The sequence below is a fragment of the Elephas maximus genome, chromosome 14, assembly GCF_024166365.1.
Source record: "Elephas maximus indicus isolate mEleMax1 chromosome 14, mEleMax1 primary haplotype, whole genome shotgun sequence".
In the NCBI taxonomy this organism is placed as follows: Eukaryota; Metazoa; Chordata; class Mammalia; order Proboscidea; family Elephantidae; genus Elephas; species Elephas maximus.
Genome location: NC_064832.1, coordinates 98,099,300 through 98,118,598, shown reverse-complemented (window position 1 = coordinate 98,118,598; position 19,299 = coordinate 98,099,300). Strand labels below are relative to the sequence as shown.

Genomic DNA, 19,299 nt, shown 5'->3' with positions numbered 1-19,299 from the left:
AAAGCTTGACTCCATCCACGTCATGAAGGTCAACTCTACTCTGTGGAGGCAGCTCTTCCCAGTCACATTTTGAGTGCCTTCCAACCTGAGAAGCTCATTTTCCGGCACTATATCAGTGTTCCAAAGCTAGTCATAAGGTTTTCACTGGCCAATTTTGTTTTTAGAAGTAGATCACCATGTTCTTCTTCCCAGTCTATCTTAGCCTGGAGCTCTGCTGAAACCTGTCATCATGAGTGACCCTGCTGGTAATTGGAAATGCCAGTGGCATAGCCTCCAGAATCATAGCAACATGCAAGCCCCCACAGTATAACAAACTGACAAAAGATGGCGGATTTCATATATACCCACATATTAATCATTTCATGCACTATTCTTTCCTCTGTGTATATCCAAGTTCCCACCTGGTATCATTAACCCTCTGCTTGAAAAGCTTAACACTTATCATGGTAAAGGTCTGTGTTGTTGGTGTTATCAGGTACCATCGAGTTGGTTCTGATTCATAGTGATCCTATGTACAACAGAACGAAACAATACCTGGTCCTGTGCCGTCCTCACAATCGTTGTTATGGTTGAACCCATTGTTGCAGCCACTGTGTCAATCTATCTCGTTGAGAGTCTTCCTCTTTTTCACTGACACTCTATCAAGCATGATATCCTTCTCCGGGGACTGGTCCTTCCTGATAACATGTCCAAAGTATGTGAGACGAAGTCTCTCCATCCTTGCTTCTACGGAGCATCCTGTTGTACTTCTTCCAAGACAGATTTGTTCATTCTTCTGGCAGTACATGGCATATTCAATATTCTTCAGGAACACCACAATTCAAAGGCATCAGTTCTCCTTCGATCTTCCTTATTCATCGTCCAGCTTTCATATGCATTTGAGGAGACTGAAAACACCATGGCTTGGGTCAGGAGCACCTTAGTCTTCAAAGTGACAGCTTTGCTTTTAACACTTTAAAGAGGTCTTTTGCAGCAGATCTGCCCAATGCAATGGTCTTTTGATTTCTTGACTGCTGCTTCCATGGGTATTGATTGTGGATCCAAATAAAATGAAGGTCTGCAGGCAATGAATTTCCACAGATTCTGTTTTCTGAATGTCTTTAGTATGTTTAATTTTTGACATATATTTTCATTGGATAAAGGAATCCAGGTTGGCAGTGTTTTCTTTCTTTAAGGGTGTCATCCCATTGTCTTAGAGTTTGCATAATTTCTGACAATAAATTGGTGATTATTACAATGTTTATAATGTTTTTCCCTCAATAGCTTTTAAAAATATTTATTTTTAAATTACCATATTTCAAAATTGACTTTTTAAAATCTGGAATAATCTTCTATGAGTTTTAACATATATTGATTAGTGTATAACCACCATGATCAGAGTATGGAATATTCCCATCACTGCAAGAAATCCCTTGGTACTGTCCCTAATAAGAAAGCCCTCTCCCCACCCATAATTCCAGGCAATCAGTAATCTGTGTTCCATCACTACAGTTTGTCTTTCTGAGAATGTCCAATAGAAAATAAGCAACATGTAACACACTGAAACAAGCTTCTGTCATTCAGAGTGATATCTTAGAAATTCATCCAAGGAGCTGGGTATATCAATAGTTCATATCTTTCTTCTTCTCAGTAGTACTTCCATGTTTGAAAGTACCATAGTTTTTCAATTTACCCACTGAGGGAAAAATGGATTTTTTCCAGCTATTTCTTCTGGTTATGTGCTACATTTTACTACTTCTTCTCATGTCTAATAATTCTTGATCAGATGTTGGACATTGTGAATATCACACTGTTACTGTTGCATTTTGGTGTATTCCTTTAAAATGTGTTAGGCTTTGTTCTGATAAGTTACTGGTGGAACAACTTCATCTTTTTGAGGCCTATTTTTGTGATTTTTTTTTTGGTAGGGTAGACCTAGAGTATCTTTTACTTTAGAAATAATTTAACTCCACTACGTACGGGCTCCCTACTTACTGCTCCAGGTAATCAGTGAAAACTGGACACTCTGGCTGGCCATAGCTAGAACAACTCTTTCTCACTTGTGAGCTCTGGAAATTGTTTGCTTCATAGAACCTTGGTAATTTATTGTTCAATCTTGTTAAATTCTACCCTATGCGTGTGTATCTTAGCATTAAGAAGAGATTCAGTGGGCACATGTTCAGGTTCTGGAGCTCTTTACTGCCTAGCCCTCTCCTCTATGGAACTCTGCTGCACAGCTTCTTAAATTTTGATCTCTGTGTCCTCAACTCAGCAGGACTGCTGTGCTTTACTTGAGATTTCCATTTTTGTACCACATCCAGAATGTGCCTCCAGGAGGAATGGAAGAGAGATCATAGAGAACAACTCATTTATTTTCATTATCTCAGGGAACAGAGTTTTCTGCTATCTCTAAAGCCAGTGGAGTCATATATTTTGTCCAAATTTCTCGTGGCTATAAGTCTACTCCCTGTTATTCCATCATAGCCAGAAGCAGAAAGCACACTCTTTTTTTTTTTTTAATAATATTTTATTGTGTTCCAGTGAACTTTTACACGACAGTTTAAATTCTCATTCAACAATTTCTATACAAATTGTTCAGTGACATTGATTACATTCTTCACAATAAATGAATATTCTCAATTTCCCTTTGTCCTTTTTCATCTGATTTTCATTTCTTGTTTCTGGTTTTCTGCTTTTATTACTATGGGCCTTCATCACCACCCCATCTCACTCCTCTTCTTGGTATACCTGGCCTAAATCCCTTTTGGTGCCTTTTCCTCAGTGTTTCAGTACCTTACAGTCTGTGTTTAGCAGGTGAAGTTGCCTTTTATGGTTTCCATCTCTTTTTCTCACTGGCTTTTTAATATTCTTTTGATATGTATACATTTATCTGAATAAGATTTTCTTTGGAGCCCTTTAGGTTAGACTTCAAGGGGAATTTTTTATTTAGGTGCCCTGGTGGTACAACATGTAAACAATCAGTTGCTAACCAAAAGGTTAGCAGTTCGCTACCACTCAGAGGCTCCCTGGGAGAAAGACCTGGCCATCTGCTCCCGTAATGATCAAAGCCGAAAAAACCCTATGGGGCAGTTCTATTCTGTCACCTGGGGTCGACATGAGTCAAAACTGAATCAAGGGCACCTAACAACAACGTCTTAGAACATCTTCTTGAAAAAGGATTATAAATTTTTTATGGTTTTTTGTTTGTTTTTTTAAGACAGGATAAACAGTGACAGAAAGAAGAGGGATGGAGAAGTCCAAGTGTCATCCTGCTGAGGTGCAGGGAGAAAGATATAGACAGCCTTCACTGATGGACTTCAGGTTAGAAGAGTCTGGGCTATTTGTATGATTTCAGTATGCAGGACAGTAGAACTCAGGAACTGAAATTATCATCACAACATTATATATTCTATAGGTAAATTTTGTTACTTTGTTTCATTAAAAACAAGGAGATTATCCTACCCATTGTTCTGTTGATCTTTATTATTAGGAATCCAGGTTCTATATGGTTTAATGAACAGGTCACGGCAGCACTGTTGTTGTCAGATGCCATCAATTCAGTTCCGACTCATAGTAACCCGTGTACAACAGAATGAAACACTGTCTGGTCCTGCACCATCCTCGCGATCGTTGCTATGTTTGAGCCCATTGTTGCACCACTGTCACTCCGTCTGGTCAAGGGTCTTCTTCTTTTCCGCTGACCCTCTACCTTGCCAAGCATGATGTCCTTCTCCAGGGAATGGTCCCTCCTGATAACATGTCCAAAGTATGTGAGATGAATTCTGACTTCCAAGGAGCACCTTGGCTGTACTTCTTCCAAGACAGACTTGTTTGTTCTTCTGGCAGTCCACGGTATATTCAGTATTCTTTGCCAACACCACAGTTCAAAGGTGTCAATTCTTTTTTGGTCTTCCTTACTCATTGTCCAGCTTTCGCATGCATATAAGGCAACTGAAAATACCATGGCTTGGATCAGGGGCACCTTAGTCTTCAAAGTGACATCTTGGCTTTTTAACACTTTAAAGAGATCTTTTGTAGCAGATTTGCCTAATGCAATATGTCGTTTGATTTCTTGGCTGTTGTTTACAGTAAGTCATTTAGAATTTTCCTTCAAAATATTCTTTAAAAGATGTGTCTCATTGCTCCTTTCCCCCAGTTTCTGTCAACATCCTGTGTAGGAATTTATATGCATTCTGGATTACTAAAGAAGCTTTAACCCTGACTCAAGTCTTTCCTTGTAATTTCATGTTTAGCTTGATCTCCTCAGCTCTGACGCACATAGGAAGACAGGACAGGATCTTATACATTTAAAGGGAGGTACTTAAAGATAAAAAAAAAAAAAACAACTTTTTTTTTTTTTTACTTGAAGATATATATATCATACCATGTAACAGGTAATCAAAAATGTTTTAATCTTTACATCCAATAATCACTTTTATATCCAGGCAATCTGGCTGTCACACTTGTTAAGCCACCGATTGCCAACGCTGAGTCAACTGATACAGATAATTGATTGGGTGTTTCTTTTCCATCTCACTGATTTAGATGCTGACTTTTTTAAATTGAATATGTCATCCCTGAAGCATCATTTCCTTGGTTAGTTTTATGTTATACTGTGATCTCGACATTCTGGCAACCCCAGTAACTCAAGTATGTAAAAATCTTCAGTAGGTAATTGAAAATTATAGTGAAATTCTTTGATAAAGCATTATTTAACCATGATATTTGTAATAATTTCAGTGATCACCTGTTCATACACCAAGAGGTAACTCTAAAGAATAACTGGAAAGATATTTTTTATTTGCATATAGAACTTTTTAAAATTAGAGTACAGATGATAGACTACAAATTTAAATTTCTTTTTGAGATTTAAAAAAATATTTGAAGTGTTTTCCCCTTCTAAGTGATTGTTAACAATGCTCCAAAATAAGAACAAGCTTTTGAAAGAGAAAAGCTCTTTTACGTTCGTTCACTATGATTCTGTCTTTTACGTTCACTGTGATTCTGTCTTAAGCAACAAAGCACTGAATTGTCTGTGGCTGAGAAATTATCCCAGTTGAGTTTGATGCTCAACCAAAATAAATGAAATTGATGTTTTTAAAGAAAGGTTTCAAAAGGATCAGCCATCCAGAACACTTAGTAATAAATACCATAAATCCAGAAAAATAGCTTTCTATAACCATTTATGAAGGAAAACCTTGTAAGTTCTTAGAATGAAAAGGAACTAATGATAAGATGTTAGACTTTCAAGTTAAACCATCATATAATATAATGATCACAGCCAATTAGCTTGAAAATAAAGAACATCTTAGCAACAATGTATAAATTTAAATTTTCCTTTCTTTTTTTTTACTCTAGACTGGGACTGACGAACTACGGCCCACAGTTCAAATAGAGTCTGCAGATTGCTTTTGTATGGCTGGCAGGCTCAGAACAGATTTTACATTTTTAGAGGGCTGTAATAACACCACAAACCAGAAAGGAAAGGGTATGTGACAGAAACTGTGGCCTGCAAAGCCTAAAATATTTATAATCTGACCATTTACAGAAAAGTTTGCAAACCCTTGCTCTAGACTACTTCTGGGTTTACAATGCATGAAGACAACAAAGAGAAACACTGAACTCCTTAAAATTCATTAGAAATAAAAATGTTAAGACATGAAAATCTGTGAAAGTTGCTCATGATTCCATTTTTAAGAGATTACACTTGTGAATACAGAGTTTGTCTGACTCCCTGGATAAATTAACTGATGTTAGGTTGTGAATAATTTTGCATTCAAATAAGAAAAAGATACTGTAGAATTCTTTTTACATGACTTTATTCAATTTTTTTTTTTAATTAATCTGATCTGTGTGAAACACAGAGATAATTAATAATTACCCATCTTACTGTTCACAGGGTCCAACAGCCCAGTGGCTACATAAAGCTTAAAGTCTGCTGCATATTAAAAAGTAAGATATATATTTTCTTTGCTTCTAAGAATGGATCCCAAGTATGGTTAACCCTTTATATACAGCACTGGGTTACTGGGTTACCCTAACCTAACCCTAACCCTAAAAGTATTTTTTCTTTAGATGATTTAATTTTTTTTTTTTTTTAAATCCTGGCGGCGCAGTGGTTAAGAGCTGTGTCTGCTCACCAAAAGGTTGGCAGTTTGAATCCACCAGGTGCTCCTTGGAGACCCTATGGGGCAGTTCTACTCTGTCCTATAGAGTCGCTACGAGTTGGAATCAACTCAACGATAATGTTTTTTTTTTCTTTTAAAATAGGACTCAGCTAAGTTTCCTTTCCATTTTGTTCAGGCCACACCATCACGTTCTGTGTTGCAAACTCAGCCAGAGTCAAGGACTATTGTCATTTCCACTGCTACTCTCATATAAATTTATACTCTCATATAAATGTTAAGTCAAGCTGCGTAATGGTTGTTGTTGTTTTTAGGTGCCGTCGAGTCGGTTCCAACTCATGGTGACCCTATACACAACAGAACAAAACACTGCCCAGTCCTGCGCCATCCTTACAACCATTGTTATGCTTGAGCTCATTGTCGCAGCCACTGTGTCAATCCACCTCGTTGAGGGTCTTCCTCTTTTCCGCTGACCCTATTCTCTGCCAAGCATGATATCCTTCTCCAGGGACTCATCCCTCCTGACAACATGTCCAAAGTATGTAAGACGCAGTCTCGCCATCCTTGCCTCTAAGGAGCATTCTGGCTGCACTTCTTCCAAGACAGATTTGTTCGTTCTTTTGGCAGTCCATGGTACATTCAATATTCTACACGAACACCACAATTCAAAGGTGTCAATTCTTCTTCGGTCTTCCTTATTCATTGTCCAGCTTTCACATGCACATGATGCGATTGAAAATACCATGGCTTGGGTCAGGCGCACCTTAGTCTTCAGGGTGACATCTTTGCTCTTCAACACTTTGAAGAGGTCCTTTGCAGCAGATTTGCCCAATGCAATGTGTCTTTTGATTTCCTGACTGCTGCTTCCATGGCTGTTGATTGTGGATCCAAGTAAAATGAAATCCTTGACAACTTCAATCTTTTACCCATTTATCATGATGCTGCTCATTGGTCCAGTTGTGAGGATTTTTGTTTCCTTTGTGTTGCGGTGCAGTGTAATGGTAGTCTGTGACAAAAATTTGGTGTCTGTTGCGCCCTGTCATCTCCCAGAAGTAGCACAGAAATTAAGCACGTACAAAATAATTTAAATAGATTCCAAAAATACTATCAGAGTTGGCAAGATGAGAACTGAAAATACAGAATGGTTAATGCCAAAGAACACAGTTTTGCATCAATAATCTTTAGAGAACATTTGACTTACAAAAAAACTGTCTCACATAAGAAATACTAAAAACACAAGTTTATTCTGCTTGCTCCTAGACTTCTGCCAAAGTGTCTGGTTATTTCTCAATTTTTGTCTACCTGTCACTGCCCTTTTTAATACTCTGCCCAATTCTTCTCTAAAATCTTTCATTGAAAAGCAACACCACAGCACAATCCAATATCAAAAATAAATGTGATGTCAAACACAATAGTCTATGGTTATGTCACAGTTAATTTTCGAATATAAAGAAATAGCATTCAAGTAGACATAAACATTGTTTTAGGTTTTGGTAATGCTAGTTGATGCTTTATAATCCATGAAGCCAAACACACAAGAAATGAGGTGAAGTGGGTTTATTACTTATTGAATTTGACAAAAAGCTAGTATGAGAAATTCACTTTTGATAGTTTTTAAATTTTCTATATTCACAAATAACAGGTAGCACCTTACTAAAAGAAAATAATCTTATAGTTTAATTCCCATTACAATGTCACTTCTGTCATTCTTTAATACAGAGAATAGTTTTACTATAATTAACACTAGATATTAGAATATCTCAGAGAATCCAGTTCCTAGATTCACTCTTATTAATCTGAATAAGAATTCTTATTCTTCAGGAACAAGATACATTTGCTGTATCAATTTTGAATTTTTTAAATGTAATTTGAACTCAGAGTAGTATTTTAAAAATTATCAAGAAAGGAGATAATATAAACAGTTTTATATATTGGAAAAGGTTATTTGTCAGTTCTGATTTCAGGAAGGAAAAAACTAAAAGTATTATTTGTAGTAACACTGCTATCAAAACTAAGCAACAAAAGTATAAAAACTTAAATTGTTAGTTATTTTTGGAAGGTTTACACTGCAATTTTTATTGTATAAGAGCTTTAAAGACAGAATATGTCCCTGAATTTCTGGCTAAAGCTGTGACAAACATCAGCCAAATGCTTTTATCCAGGGGTAATGTTCTTATGCATGTTATGGGTATAATTTCCTCAAGAAGTCTGGAGAAATAGGATTTTGTTAACTCATTATTTTTAGCTAATAGAAAATTAAATAAAGACTTGATTAGAGAAGAGCTACAGCAAAATATAGGGCTTAAATGTGGAGAAACAGAATGTGCACATGACTAATTTCCAACATAATTTTCGTAATTAAATAACCGAGAATCAGACTGAATTCTACTCGCCACTAGTTTGCTCATCTTGAACCACAACAAGACTTTATACCTTCATCAAAAGTATATCAGTGGCTAATCCCAGTATAGCATCCTTCCCCCCCTTTTTTACGAATACTTCTGACATACAGAAACACGCAGGTATGTATAACAGGGGTCAGCAAACTTTTTTCTAAAAAGGGTCAGATAGTAAATATTTTAGGCTTTGTGGGCTATCCAGGTCTCTGTTGCAATCGTTCAGCTCTGCTATTGTAGCACAAAACCAGCAGAGACAACACATAAAAGAACATGGTTGTGTTTAAAAAAAAAAAAAAAACAAAACTGCATTTACAGAAAAGGTGGTGGCCAGACTGGGCTCCCAGGCTGGCCCTGCATATAGATTATAATGCAGTAACGATCGGCATCCAGTTCAAGAAATAAAAATTATAAACAGAGCTTTACTTCTTCCTGACTCAACACCCCTAGAAGTAACAACTCTTCCAATTTATCAGATAACATAACCTTGCTTGCTGAAAGTGAAGAGGACTTGAAGCACTTAGGAAGATCAAAGACCACAGCCTTCAGTATGGGTTACACATCAACATGAAGAAAACAAAAATCTTCACAACTGGACCAATAAGCAACATCATGATAAATGAAGAAAATACTGAAGTCTCGGGGATTTCACTTTACTTGGGTCCACAATCAATGCCCACGCAAGCAGCTGTCAAGAAATTAAATGAGGCATTGCATTGGGCAAATCTGCTGCAAAAGACCTCTTTAAAGTATTAAAAAAGCAAAGACGTCATTTTAAGGACTAAGGTGCACCTGACCCAAGCCATGGTATTTTCAACCGCCTCATACGCATTCGAAAGCTGGACAACGAATAAAGAAGACTCGAATGCCTTTGAATTACGGTGTTGGCAAAGAATATTGAACATGTCATGGACTGTCAGAAGAATGAACAAATTTGTCTTAAAAGAAGTACAGCCAGAATTCTCCTTAGAAGCAAAGATGGTGAGACTTTGTCTCACACACTTTGGACATGTTATCAGGAGCGACAAGACTCTGGTGAAGGACACCAAGTAGAGGGTTGGCAAAAAAGAGGAAGATCCTCAACAAGATGGGTTGACACAGTGGCTGCAACAAGGGGCTCAAGCATAACAATGATTGTGAGGATGGTACAGGACTGGGCAGCGTTTTGTTTCGTTGTACATAGAGTCACCATGAGTTGGAACCGACTCGACGGCACCTAACGACAACAATTCACATTTTTATACTTTTACCAAATGTGAGTGTATCCCTGAACATGATACAGCATCAGCTTCATGTGTTAAGCTCCTTTGCTCAGTATTAGGTTTACGAAATTTCATCTTTACTACTATATTGAATTACTCTTGCTTTTGTTTTAATTATTGTGTTGCATTGTATGACCGTTCCATTTATTTGTCCACTTTTCTCTACATTTACTTATTTACTCATATTAAAAATACTATTGTTATAAACATTATATATATCTGCTTGTACACATATGCAAAAACTTCTTGAAGGTATATATCTAGGGATGAAGTCATTGGGTCAATTTAACTTTAGAAAATAATGCAAAATCATTCTTCAGTGTGAATGTATTAATTTATACTTCTAAAAGAAATGCTTATTTTTCCACAACCTGCCAAGACATTGTATTTAAATTTAAACTTTGTGTCAGTTGGATAGGTGTTAAATTGTTTTTATTTTGGTTTTACTATTCATTCGCCTGATTAGAAATAAGGTTTTTTTCGACATGCTTATTGGCTGCTGTACTTGTCTTCTGTCCCTTCTTCTATAGGGCTGTGTTTTTCTTATTGATGGATAGGATTTTTTTGTATAACCCAGATAACCTCTTGTTGATTATTGGTTTCATGAAAATACCACTAATGCCGCCACCAATATAATTACTGTGCCCCTTATTTTTTAGTTTTAGAAGACAGCAGGCAGCCATTATATTCTAGACTCTCTCCTTTATAGCCCTCATTTAGTTAGTTCTGCAAGTACATCTGGAACCCTGGTGGCTCAGGGGTTATGAACTGTGGCATCTAACCAAAAGGTTCACAGTTTGAATCCACCAGCCACTCCCTGGAAAACCCTATGAGGCAGTTCTGCTCTGTCCTATAGGTTCCCTGTGAGTTGGAATGGACTAGATGGCAACACGAACAAGTGCATTGGTATTTAATGGTTTCCATTAGTCTTACGTTGATGTCTCCCCTACAGGACACTCCTCAGGAGGGGCTCGTAGGAATAACATTCCCTCAGTTCTTGCAAGTTAACGGTTTGTCTGCGGTCTGTATGTGAACTTTTCATCCCTTGATCATCTCAAAGTCCTTTGCCATTATCTTCTGGCATAAAATATGGCTATCACAAAGTTTGATGAGAATCTTATTTAATTTCTAAATGACTTTGCATTTTTGCATAGGTATCCCAATATTTTTTTCCTATTCTTCAAATTCCAGTAATTCTAGTAACTTTCAATATTGATTATCTGGATTAATTTTCTCAGGTATTCGTTGTGCTCTTTCAAAATATTTTTGAATTTTGTATTTTTTTTAATTTTAGGAAGTTATCTTTGAACTATTGATCTTACTGTTTTTCTGTTCTTTGCTTTTCTTCTTTGGAAAATCCTATTACATGTATGTTGGATAAATAAAAATAGCTACTATTGAGTTAGGTAATAAGACGTGAACTAAATTTCTCTAAAATCCTACAACAATAAAAATAACACAAATTGACTAATAAAAGTGATAGGCCATTTAAGCAAATAAAAGAATATTATTTTAGCTTATATTTTAAAGGGCATAGAGAATAAAAACTAACAAAAATGAATTATTCTATAAGAAAAAAACATAAAAGGATACATGTGTGCATTAAGGAAAACTATTCAGTTTAAAATTCTATTTAAATATACACTTTATGATTATTTTAAATTAAGAGCAGTTTGCCCTCTCTTTCCTTAGGATTGTAAAGTATGTTCAGTTACTGAAATCGAGCTTTGTCCCTGCCATAAACATATATGATGAGGTCCAAAACAGTGGCATTTAGTAATCATAAATACTAGTTCTTAAACAAAAATACTCAATAGCTTGGGGTAAGGATATTGTTGCTGTGTAAATGTCTGTGTTCTTCAGAGCAGTTTGACAGATTTTGTCAAGGGAGAGGAAAGCATACCAAATTAGAGAAAGAAGGTAAATGAGAGGGAGAGGGAATGAAAGAACAAGAGCATGGATGTGAAAGAGTGTGTGTCTCTACAGTCCAGGATGAAGACCAAAGACGGACTTTCAGTGAGTGTAGTAGCGAACTCAAGGGTGAGGATGACAGATGAATGCTGAAAGCTCTCACCAAAGGGCACAAAACTTTAGCTACCTTCTCTTATTTTCAAGATTTACCTCTACCAAAACTTAGCAGTAACAAAAACAATGTTCTACTCATTCAAGAAAAAAAATTGGCTATTTATTATGTATCAGAAACTAGCTAAGCACTGGCAATATAAACAACAGATATTTCCTATTTACAATGGGAAATAATTTTATTCATACTGTATAAACAAAATGCCTCAAGAGCAGAGAAGAAAAGGCGGTACTTTGGCTTTAGGAGTTCGAAACAGGATACACAAGATGAGGAGAGTTCGGGGAGAGCAGAAAGGAAAAGGATTATTATATTTTAATTACTGGTGTTTATGTCTGTTTTCCCATCAGACTGTAAGCTCCTTGAAGGTAACAATCAAGCCTTTTCATGCCAGCACATAACATGCAAAAGTATCTTCTTTGTTCTTTTTTGAACGAACCAATAAATGCACAGCTTTGTGCAACCAACTGCCTACATCTAGAACAAGGCTATTTAAGGTATAGACACTGTCTGTGGCCAAGGAATGGTTTCTAAGTTCCCCCAAATTTTTCAAGTCCTCTTCTGGGTTGCTTTAAGGTGGTGTGATTCTTCTCAGAGTCCCAGTATTTGGTGGAGGTGATAACAACAGTGAAGACAGTAGCATCCAGGGTGACGTCCCCACTCTTTCAAGTCAAAGTCATCACAGTGCATTTACACAACCCTCAGTGACTTGACGCCCGTGACTGCCCTCGGCCCAGTCCCCAACTTCTCCCTCTGCTCCCCCCACATCACACTGGCACCAGCCTGCTTCTGGGTGATGGGCAATCAGTGCAGCCATCCTCACCAGGAGCACAAGGCTGCTGCGCTGACTGCTCCCCCTGCCTACAAGGCTCTTCCCACAGTCAGCCGCGTGGCTTACTTCCTTCAGTCTGCACAAAAGGGTCTTCTCCCTGACCACCTCTGTCAGACTGAAGCCACTGCACCCACACCTGTAGTCCTAATCCCCTGTGCCGTACTTACCTTTCCATTGCACTTACCACCTTCTAACAGTCTATGTAACTTAGTCATTTATGGTTATGGTTTATTTTCTATCTCTCCTTGCTAGAATGTAAGCTGCACAAAGGCAGGGGTCTTTGCCTGAAATTTGCACACCTATCCCAAGTACCCAAGGCAGTACTTGACACTCAGCAAGAACTCAGTGTTTTTCAAAAATGAGTAGCTCACTATGAGCCACTGTTCTAAGAGCTGTCGGGAAGGTACTGCCAGGGACTCCGTCTCATAGACAGGAAAACTAAGACACAAAGAGAATAAATAACTCACAAATGCCACGGAGCTAGGAAAGCAGAATTAGGACTCAAATGTACTCTGCTTCCGGAGGCCTAGTCAGAAGCTATTACCATCTACCCTAACAGAAGGAGATTATGTAAAACAATTGACACGAGGATAGAGCTGGCTCAGAAAAGCTTCCCTTGTTTGTACAGTACATACAGAGTGAAAAGCAAAAAATACATATATACAGTTGCTAGCTCCACGGATTGCCAGAAATGTCATAAGGTCATCTGCATATTGATTACCCCTTTCAGAAGCTAGGAATATTTACAAAAGGAAATGTTTCTAAAGAAATAAGACTTCAGATAAATACATTTTTTCCCAAGCCATTCTCCTCATACAGGTACATAAATTAAAATTTCACAACAGTTAATTTATCTTTTTTGCCTCCTCGCCCCATTTAAGCTGCTGTTGAGTACAAGACTACAGCTTCATCAATTTACAGTTAAGTATTTCTCTACATTTTAGTTTTTTCTCAATTAAGAATTGTCATATTACATATTCCCTGGGAATAAGAAACTCATTTAGAGTGAGAAGGAGATTTTAGAGACAATTGATTGGTAAACACACCATCCTGACGAGAGGATGTTCAGAAGCCCTGGTACACGCGGATGAGAAGACCAGAGTTCCAAGTTCTCCACTCTGTGTTGGCACAGACTGTGCAAACATATGCTATTTTCAAAAATGAATAGGTGGAGAGTATGCAGTGAAGATCTTATTAGACTTTGTGGTAGCGATGTCTTCACATTCTTTTAGCAATACATACTCCCCCAGAAGCAGCAATTAGTCATGATTAACAGATATGTTAAGGAAACCAAAACAATGAGAACAGAAAGAAGTCATACCTTCTATCAACAGCTCTTGTCCATGGCTGCCAAGGAGTGTGCGGGACAGGAATGGCGCAAAGTCTACAAAAATTTCACGAAGAAGAGGAGCAACTTTTTCTAAAGCTCTTTCAAGTTTTGCAGTGATGCTGTTGAAATTAAGACATAAAGACTGATAAATATAATTTAAGATAAAATATCAAATAAACTTTACATGTACATGGAAATCTTTAAAGTCATAAAAGCCCAATTTTAGCCCATGAAATAATAACTAGATTCATGTACAAAGGACACCCTGAACAAAAGACAGAAGCTAAATTAGAACGACTCCATCTTGTGACGAGGACGTGGGGCTCTGAAAGCTGTAAAGGCCACAGTCTCCATTCTTAGCTCTAAGAGCTTCAGGACAAGTTGTTCTCACATGCCTTCTTTGTCTGCCCTTCTCAAGAAAACGCTCTGAACACCCATTACATGGGTCTCTGTACCAGATAATAAGAATTAGCCTTTGCTCTCAAGAAGTATTCTCTGAAAAGCTGAACATCTAAGAGAATAACTGGAATTCAGTGAACGGAGTTAAATTGCTTTACCAAAATAGGCATTTTCCATCCCAGAAGCCCATTTACTTTTACTTACCAATCCTTGTACAATTGTTTATGTTGATCACTACTGAATTTTAAGTTATACGGTCTTACATAAGTCCTGTTAGATATTCTTGAAAATACACTGAATAGTATATGTAAAAGAAAAAAAAAAGTGAATGAAGAAAATACTGCTGCTCAGGCAAATGAATGATTCGTTAACTGTGGTGCATTTAATTATTTTTGGGCATGGCCTTTCTAGCCATGATCTTGGTAATGCCCACCCAGGGGACTGTGTGATAGGGTAGTTGTACCCACCAAGGGGATTGGTCAGTTTTGCCTTAAAAGAGAGCCAATCCCAGAGCAGGAAGAGGAGCCCACCACCACCAGGGAAGGAGAGACCAGCAGCAGGAGATGGCACGGTGGGCTTCGCAGCCCAAGGAGAGAGACAGCTGAGTGCCAGGGAGAGGCGTGCCTTTAAGCACAGCTAGGGAGAGGCCATCCCGATAGAAGAACTGTATCCTGAGTGTTCTTGAGCCTGAATTGTAACTGTCATTTCCCTAAAAAATCCCATAATTGTGAGTATGGTCTGTGAGTTCTCTGTGGTCATTGCAATGAATTATTGAACCCAGTAGAGAGTGCTGTGCAAGGGACTGGAAGGAATGGCTGGTGTCAGAATTGGTAGAGATGGCCGAGAGAGGACGGACGCTTGTCTGGCTTCCACCTCACAGGAATCAGCCTTGGGCTGTTGATCTTGGCTCTCCTTCCCCCTTGTGGAGTTGGACGAGGTCAGACACTGCCCCCAAGCTGTTCATACAGTAACAGATCTACCTTTCCTAAAAGTGAGTGCTTTAGAGTGAGAGCTTGAACCGGACCCCTAGTTGTGTCGTGTGCTAGCTAGGCGACAGAGACACATTAGTTAGACTCCTGGTGCTTGTGAAATGAAGACATTCCTAGTAGCTACCTGTGAGGATGAAATGATTCACTGTGTGTAAAGTCCTTAGGAAGTGGCTGGCACACAATCAGAGTTCAATAATGCTAGCTCCTGTAACTGCGACTGTGAATAAAACCTACCCCGTGTTTATTGTACAGATTGTGACTCTGACGGTTTATAACAACAAAATCAATATAATGATATAATGGTAAATGAGTCCACAAGGAGCCCTGGTGGCACAGTGATTACACACTCAGCTGCTAACTAAAAGATTGGTGGTTCAAAACCACCAACCACTCCTCGGGATAAAGACCCCGGTGATCTGCTCTTGTAAAGATTACAGCCTAGGAAACTCTATGGGGGAGTTCTACTCAGTCCTACATGGCGTCACCATGAGTCAAAATCAACTTGTACACACCCAACAACAACAAAAAACAAAAGAATGGTAAGAGCCTAGGAAGAGGAGAATAGTCCAAATATAATTATTATTACTCATCTCTGCAGCTGAGATCTGAATAAAGTGTGAACAGTCATTTTTACTTAAGATTAATCAGTAAAATAATCCAGAAGAATTTTAAATTCAGGGAGGTTCACATCATAGGTAAACTACTGGATTTAATATACCATAATCTAATTAAGGAAACCCTGGTACCGCAGTGGTTAAGAGCTACAGCTGCTAACCAATCCCAGTTTGGGATCTTTTTTTTTCTCCCTATTTTACAGGATTCTGTATGATTTAGAGGCTTCACAGTTACATAAACACTGTACCTGGTGACTAAATTAAATATCAAATAGAAACTTCAATTAACCTGAGCAGCTGATTATGTGTGTGAATAAATACAGAGGTACTGTCTTGACGTGAGGGTGTTGAGTAAAACAGGCATTTCTCAGAATAGTGAGTGATTCTCTGTGATAAGATTTTTCCGTAACTACTTTTTTGTAAAGCTTAACATAATATTAAATCTCACTCTTGCATACCATATTTTCATTCTTCAACTGCTATGAGTTGGAATCGACTTGATGGCAATGGGTCTGTTTTGGTTTTAATAGGGAACAAACAATGTTACTCATTATTTATGCATAGCAAGAGACCAAAGATTTTAAGTACAAAAAGCCATTATCAAATAATCCTGCCAAATTTCTCTATCAAACCACCACAAGATATTCTAAGTAGAAAAGTTTCATTATTACTTTTCACAGTGAGGAAAAAGGACAGTTTTCTGGCTAATATTTTTAGACTCCTCCCTATTTCAAAAGAAAGTAAACACTGTACAAAGTATGTGATATTTATCTTCACACCATTTAAATTCTCAAGGGAAATGTTACTGACATACATCTCACCTTAAGACATTCGTCTACAACCTAGCAAATAACCAACTACAAAAAAAAATGCCCAAATTGTTATTTCAGTTCTAATCTCAGAAAATCAACTTAAAATTTCTTTATCCCAATCCCAAGGCATATTTGAGAAAGACATTAACTTGTAAAAAGAAATAAGAAAAAAAATTAATAAGGGAGAATTACTTGGCCTTACGTCCTACAAAAAAATGAATTTTTCTCTTCAAAATAAATACAGAACATATAAACACCACAAGAAGAAAACAATTTATTCTCGGGAGAACAACTTTGTAAGAAAAATAAGCATATTTTATAACTTTAAGGAAAGGACTAAGTATTAATATTTCAGTTTTCTTTTGAAAGCTTCTATTCATTTATTCAAAACACCAGTCGCATAGAAGTAACACCAAGGTGCATCAGAGGGGGGATCTGCCCTGAACAGACCCGATGAGGTTTATCGTCTTAGACTCCAGTAACTCCTCAACGTACGGGGAAGTTCTCCGAGGCTGAGCAGGGAATCCGTCAATTCTGGGCTGAAGCCACTCGTCCTCTCTCCCCGCTCCACGCCTTTCTCCTCACCTCTTCCCTCAGTCTCACTAATGGGACTTAGGAGGCTTCGCTGGTGACTGTTTTGACTTATGCTATTTTTCTTGAGTTGTAAATCCATTTACAAAAGAGAATTGGTGATTTTGATTAAGAAAATTGCCATTGCAACTTGGGAAATTCACTAACCACTCAAGCAAAATGACCAACTCTAGAAAAACAAACATTCAAAGGAAAAACTCTATAGCTCCAATGCCTGGATTAAAACACTTTAAACACAAGAGTTTATTATTATGGTTAAAAAAAATTACAAGTTTGCTTTCTCTTGTATTAAGGAGGTCTCTGTCACAGGTACTTCTAAGGTATTTATATTAATAGAAATATAATTAGTCCATGGAAGAAAATAATGTATGAAAAATCCTAACTAAAAGATCAATTTATGCCAAATGCCGCTGGGCTCCAGACATACACAAGGGTAACAGCTGTGATGACATGAAGCCGCGGAGAAAGGGAAGGTCCGTTCTGCTGTTCTCTAAATAAATCTCCTTATAAACAGGGTTCATAGAAGTCGTTTTTTTCAATGTTATATACTGTAGGATTCTAGAAAAACATAGCAATTCTACTTTCATTTAGGGTACCGTCTATATTACAACTTCTTTTAATAAACTTCCTTATGTTTCTGCTGCTTCGTGAAGTTTCCATTTTTATTTACTTTTTATTTTGATATTTTTTGTATTCTCCTGGTCCTCTGCATAAAGTCATAAATGAACACATAATAATTTGATTTGGTAGATTAAATTTTTTCACCCATTTCTTAAATCATATGAAAGAATGGACAGGTATAACAACAAAATCTAGAACGAAAATAAATAAAAACACACCCTCTAGCCATGCACCTAAACGATATAGTTCAGATGTAAAAGAAATCATTACACTAATGAACTCCACGGTAGATTTTTATTTAAAACAGAAAACATATCTGTTGCCTTTCAGTTGATTCCAATTCAAAGCTACCCTATAAGACAAGGTAGAACCACCCCATAGGGTTTCCAAGGCTGTAATCTTTCTAGAAATAGACTGCCACATTTTCCTCCCACAAAGTGGCTGGTGGGTTTGAAGCGCCAACCTTTTGGTTAGCAGTCGAGCACTTAACTACTGTGCCACCAGGGCTCCTAGATTTTCATAAATTGAATGCGTTTATGTAAATTAGTTACTTTGGACATAGGTAAGTGAACTGATTTGCTTACTAAACATAGATTAAAAAGAAAAGATTAGGAGAGTATTACGGCAGCAAAACCATAGATTATCAACCGTCAACACGTGTGGTTTGTCCCTGGTTTGTACAACAATTAATGCTCTTATCTGCTAACCAAAAGGTTGGAGGGGCCAGGACACCCAGGGACACACCTCTGAAGAAAGGTCTAGGGATTTAATTCCCGAAAAATCAGCCATTGAAAACCCTATGTAGCACATTTATATGCTGCTGCACACATGGAGTCACCATGACTTGGAATTAACTCGATTGCAACTAACAACAAGAACGATTGACATGTTAAGACACTAGTTGAAAGGTACATAAACAGATTTCAGCAAAAAGCAGAAAACTGTAAGAAACCTTGTTGTTGTTGTTCTTAGGTGCCGTCAACTCGGTTCCAACTCATAGCGACACTATGTACAGCAGAACGAAACATGGGTTGGTCCTGCGCCATCCTTACAATCCTTGTTTATGCTTGAGCTCATTGTTGCAGCCACTGTGTCAATCCACCTCATTGAGGGTCGTTCTCTTTTCCACTGACCCTGTACTCTGCCAAGCATGATGTCCTTCTCCAGGGACTGATCCCTCCTGACAACATGTCCAAAGTATGTGAGGTGCAGTCTCGCCATCCTTGCTTCTAAGGAGCATTCTGGTTGCACTTCTTCCAAGACAGATTT

At 37.7% G+C, this 19,299-nt stretch overlaps 1 protein-coding gene across 7 annotated transcripts in view; it reads right to left on the bottom strand.

Annotated features, from left to right (window-relative positions):
* Window positions 1–19,299, bottom strand: part of NBEA (neurobeachin) — an 892,011-nt gene that overhangs the window by 492,374 nt on the left and 380,338 nt on the right. For all 7 annotated transcript variants that reach the window (XM_049853455.1, XM_049853457.1, XM_049853456.1 and 4 more), the window contains one exon: window positions 13,996–14,123. In XM_049853455.1, the coding sequence (XP_049709412.1) occupies window positions 13,996–14,123 (128 nt within the window). The remainder of the gene's footprint in view (window positions 1–13,995; window positions 14,124–19,299) is intronic.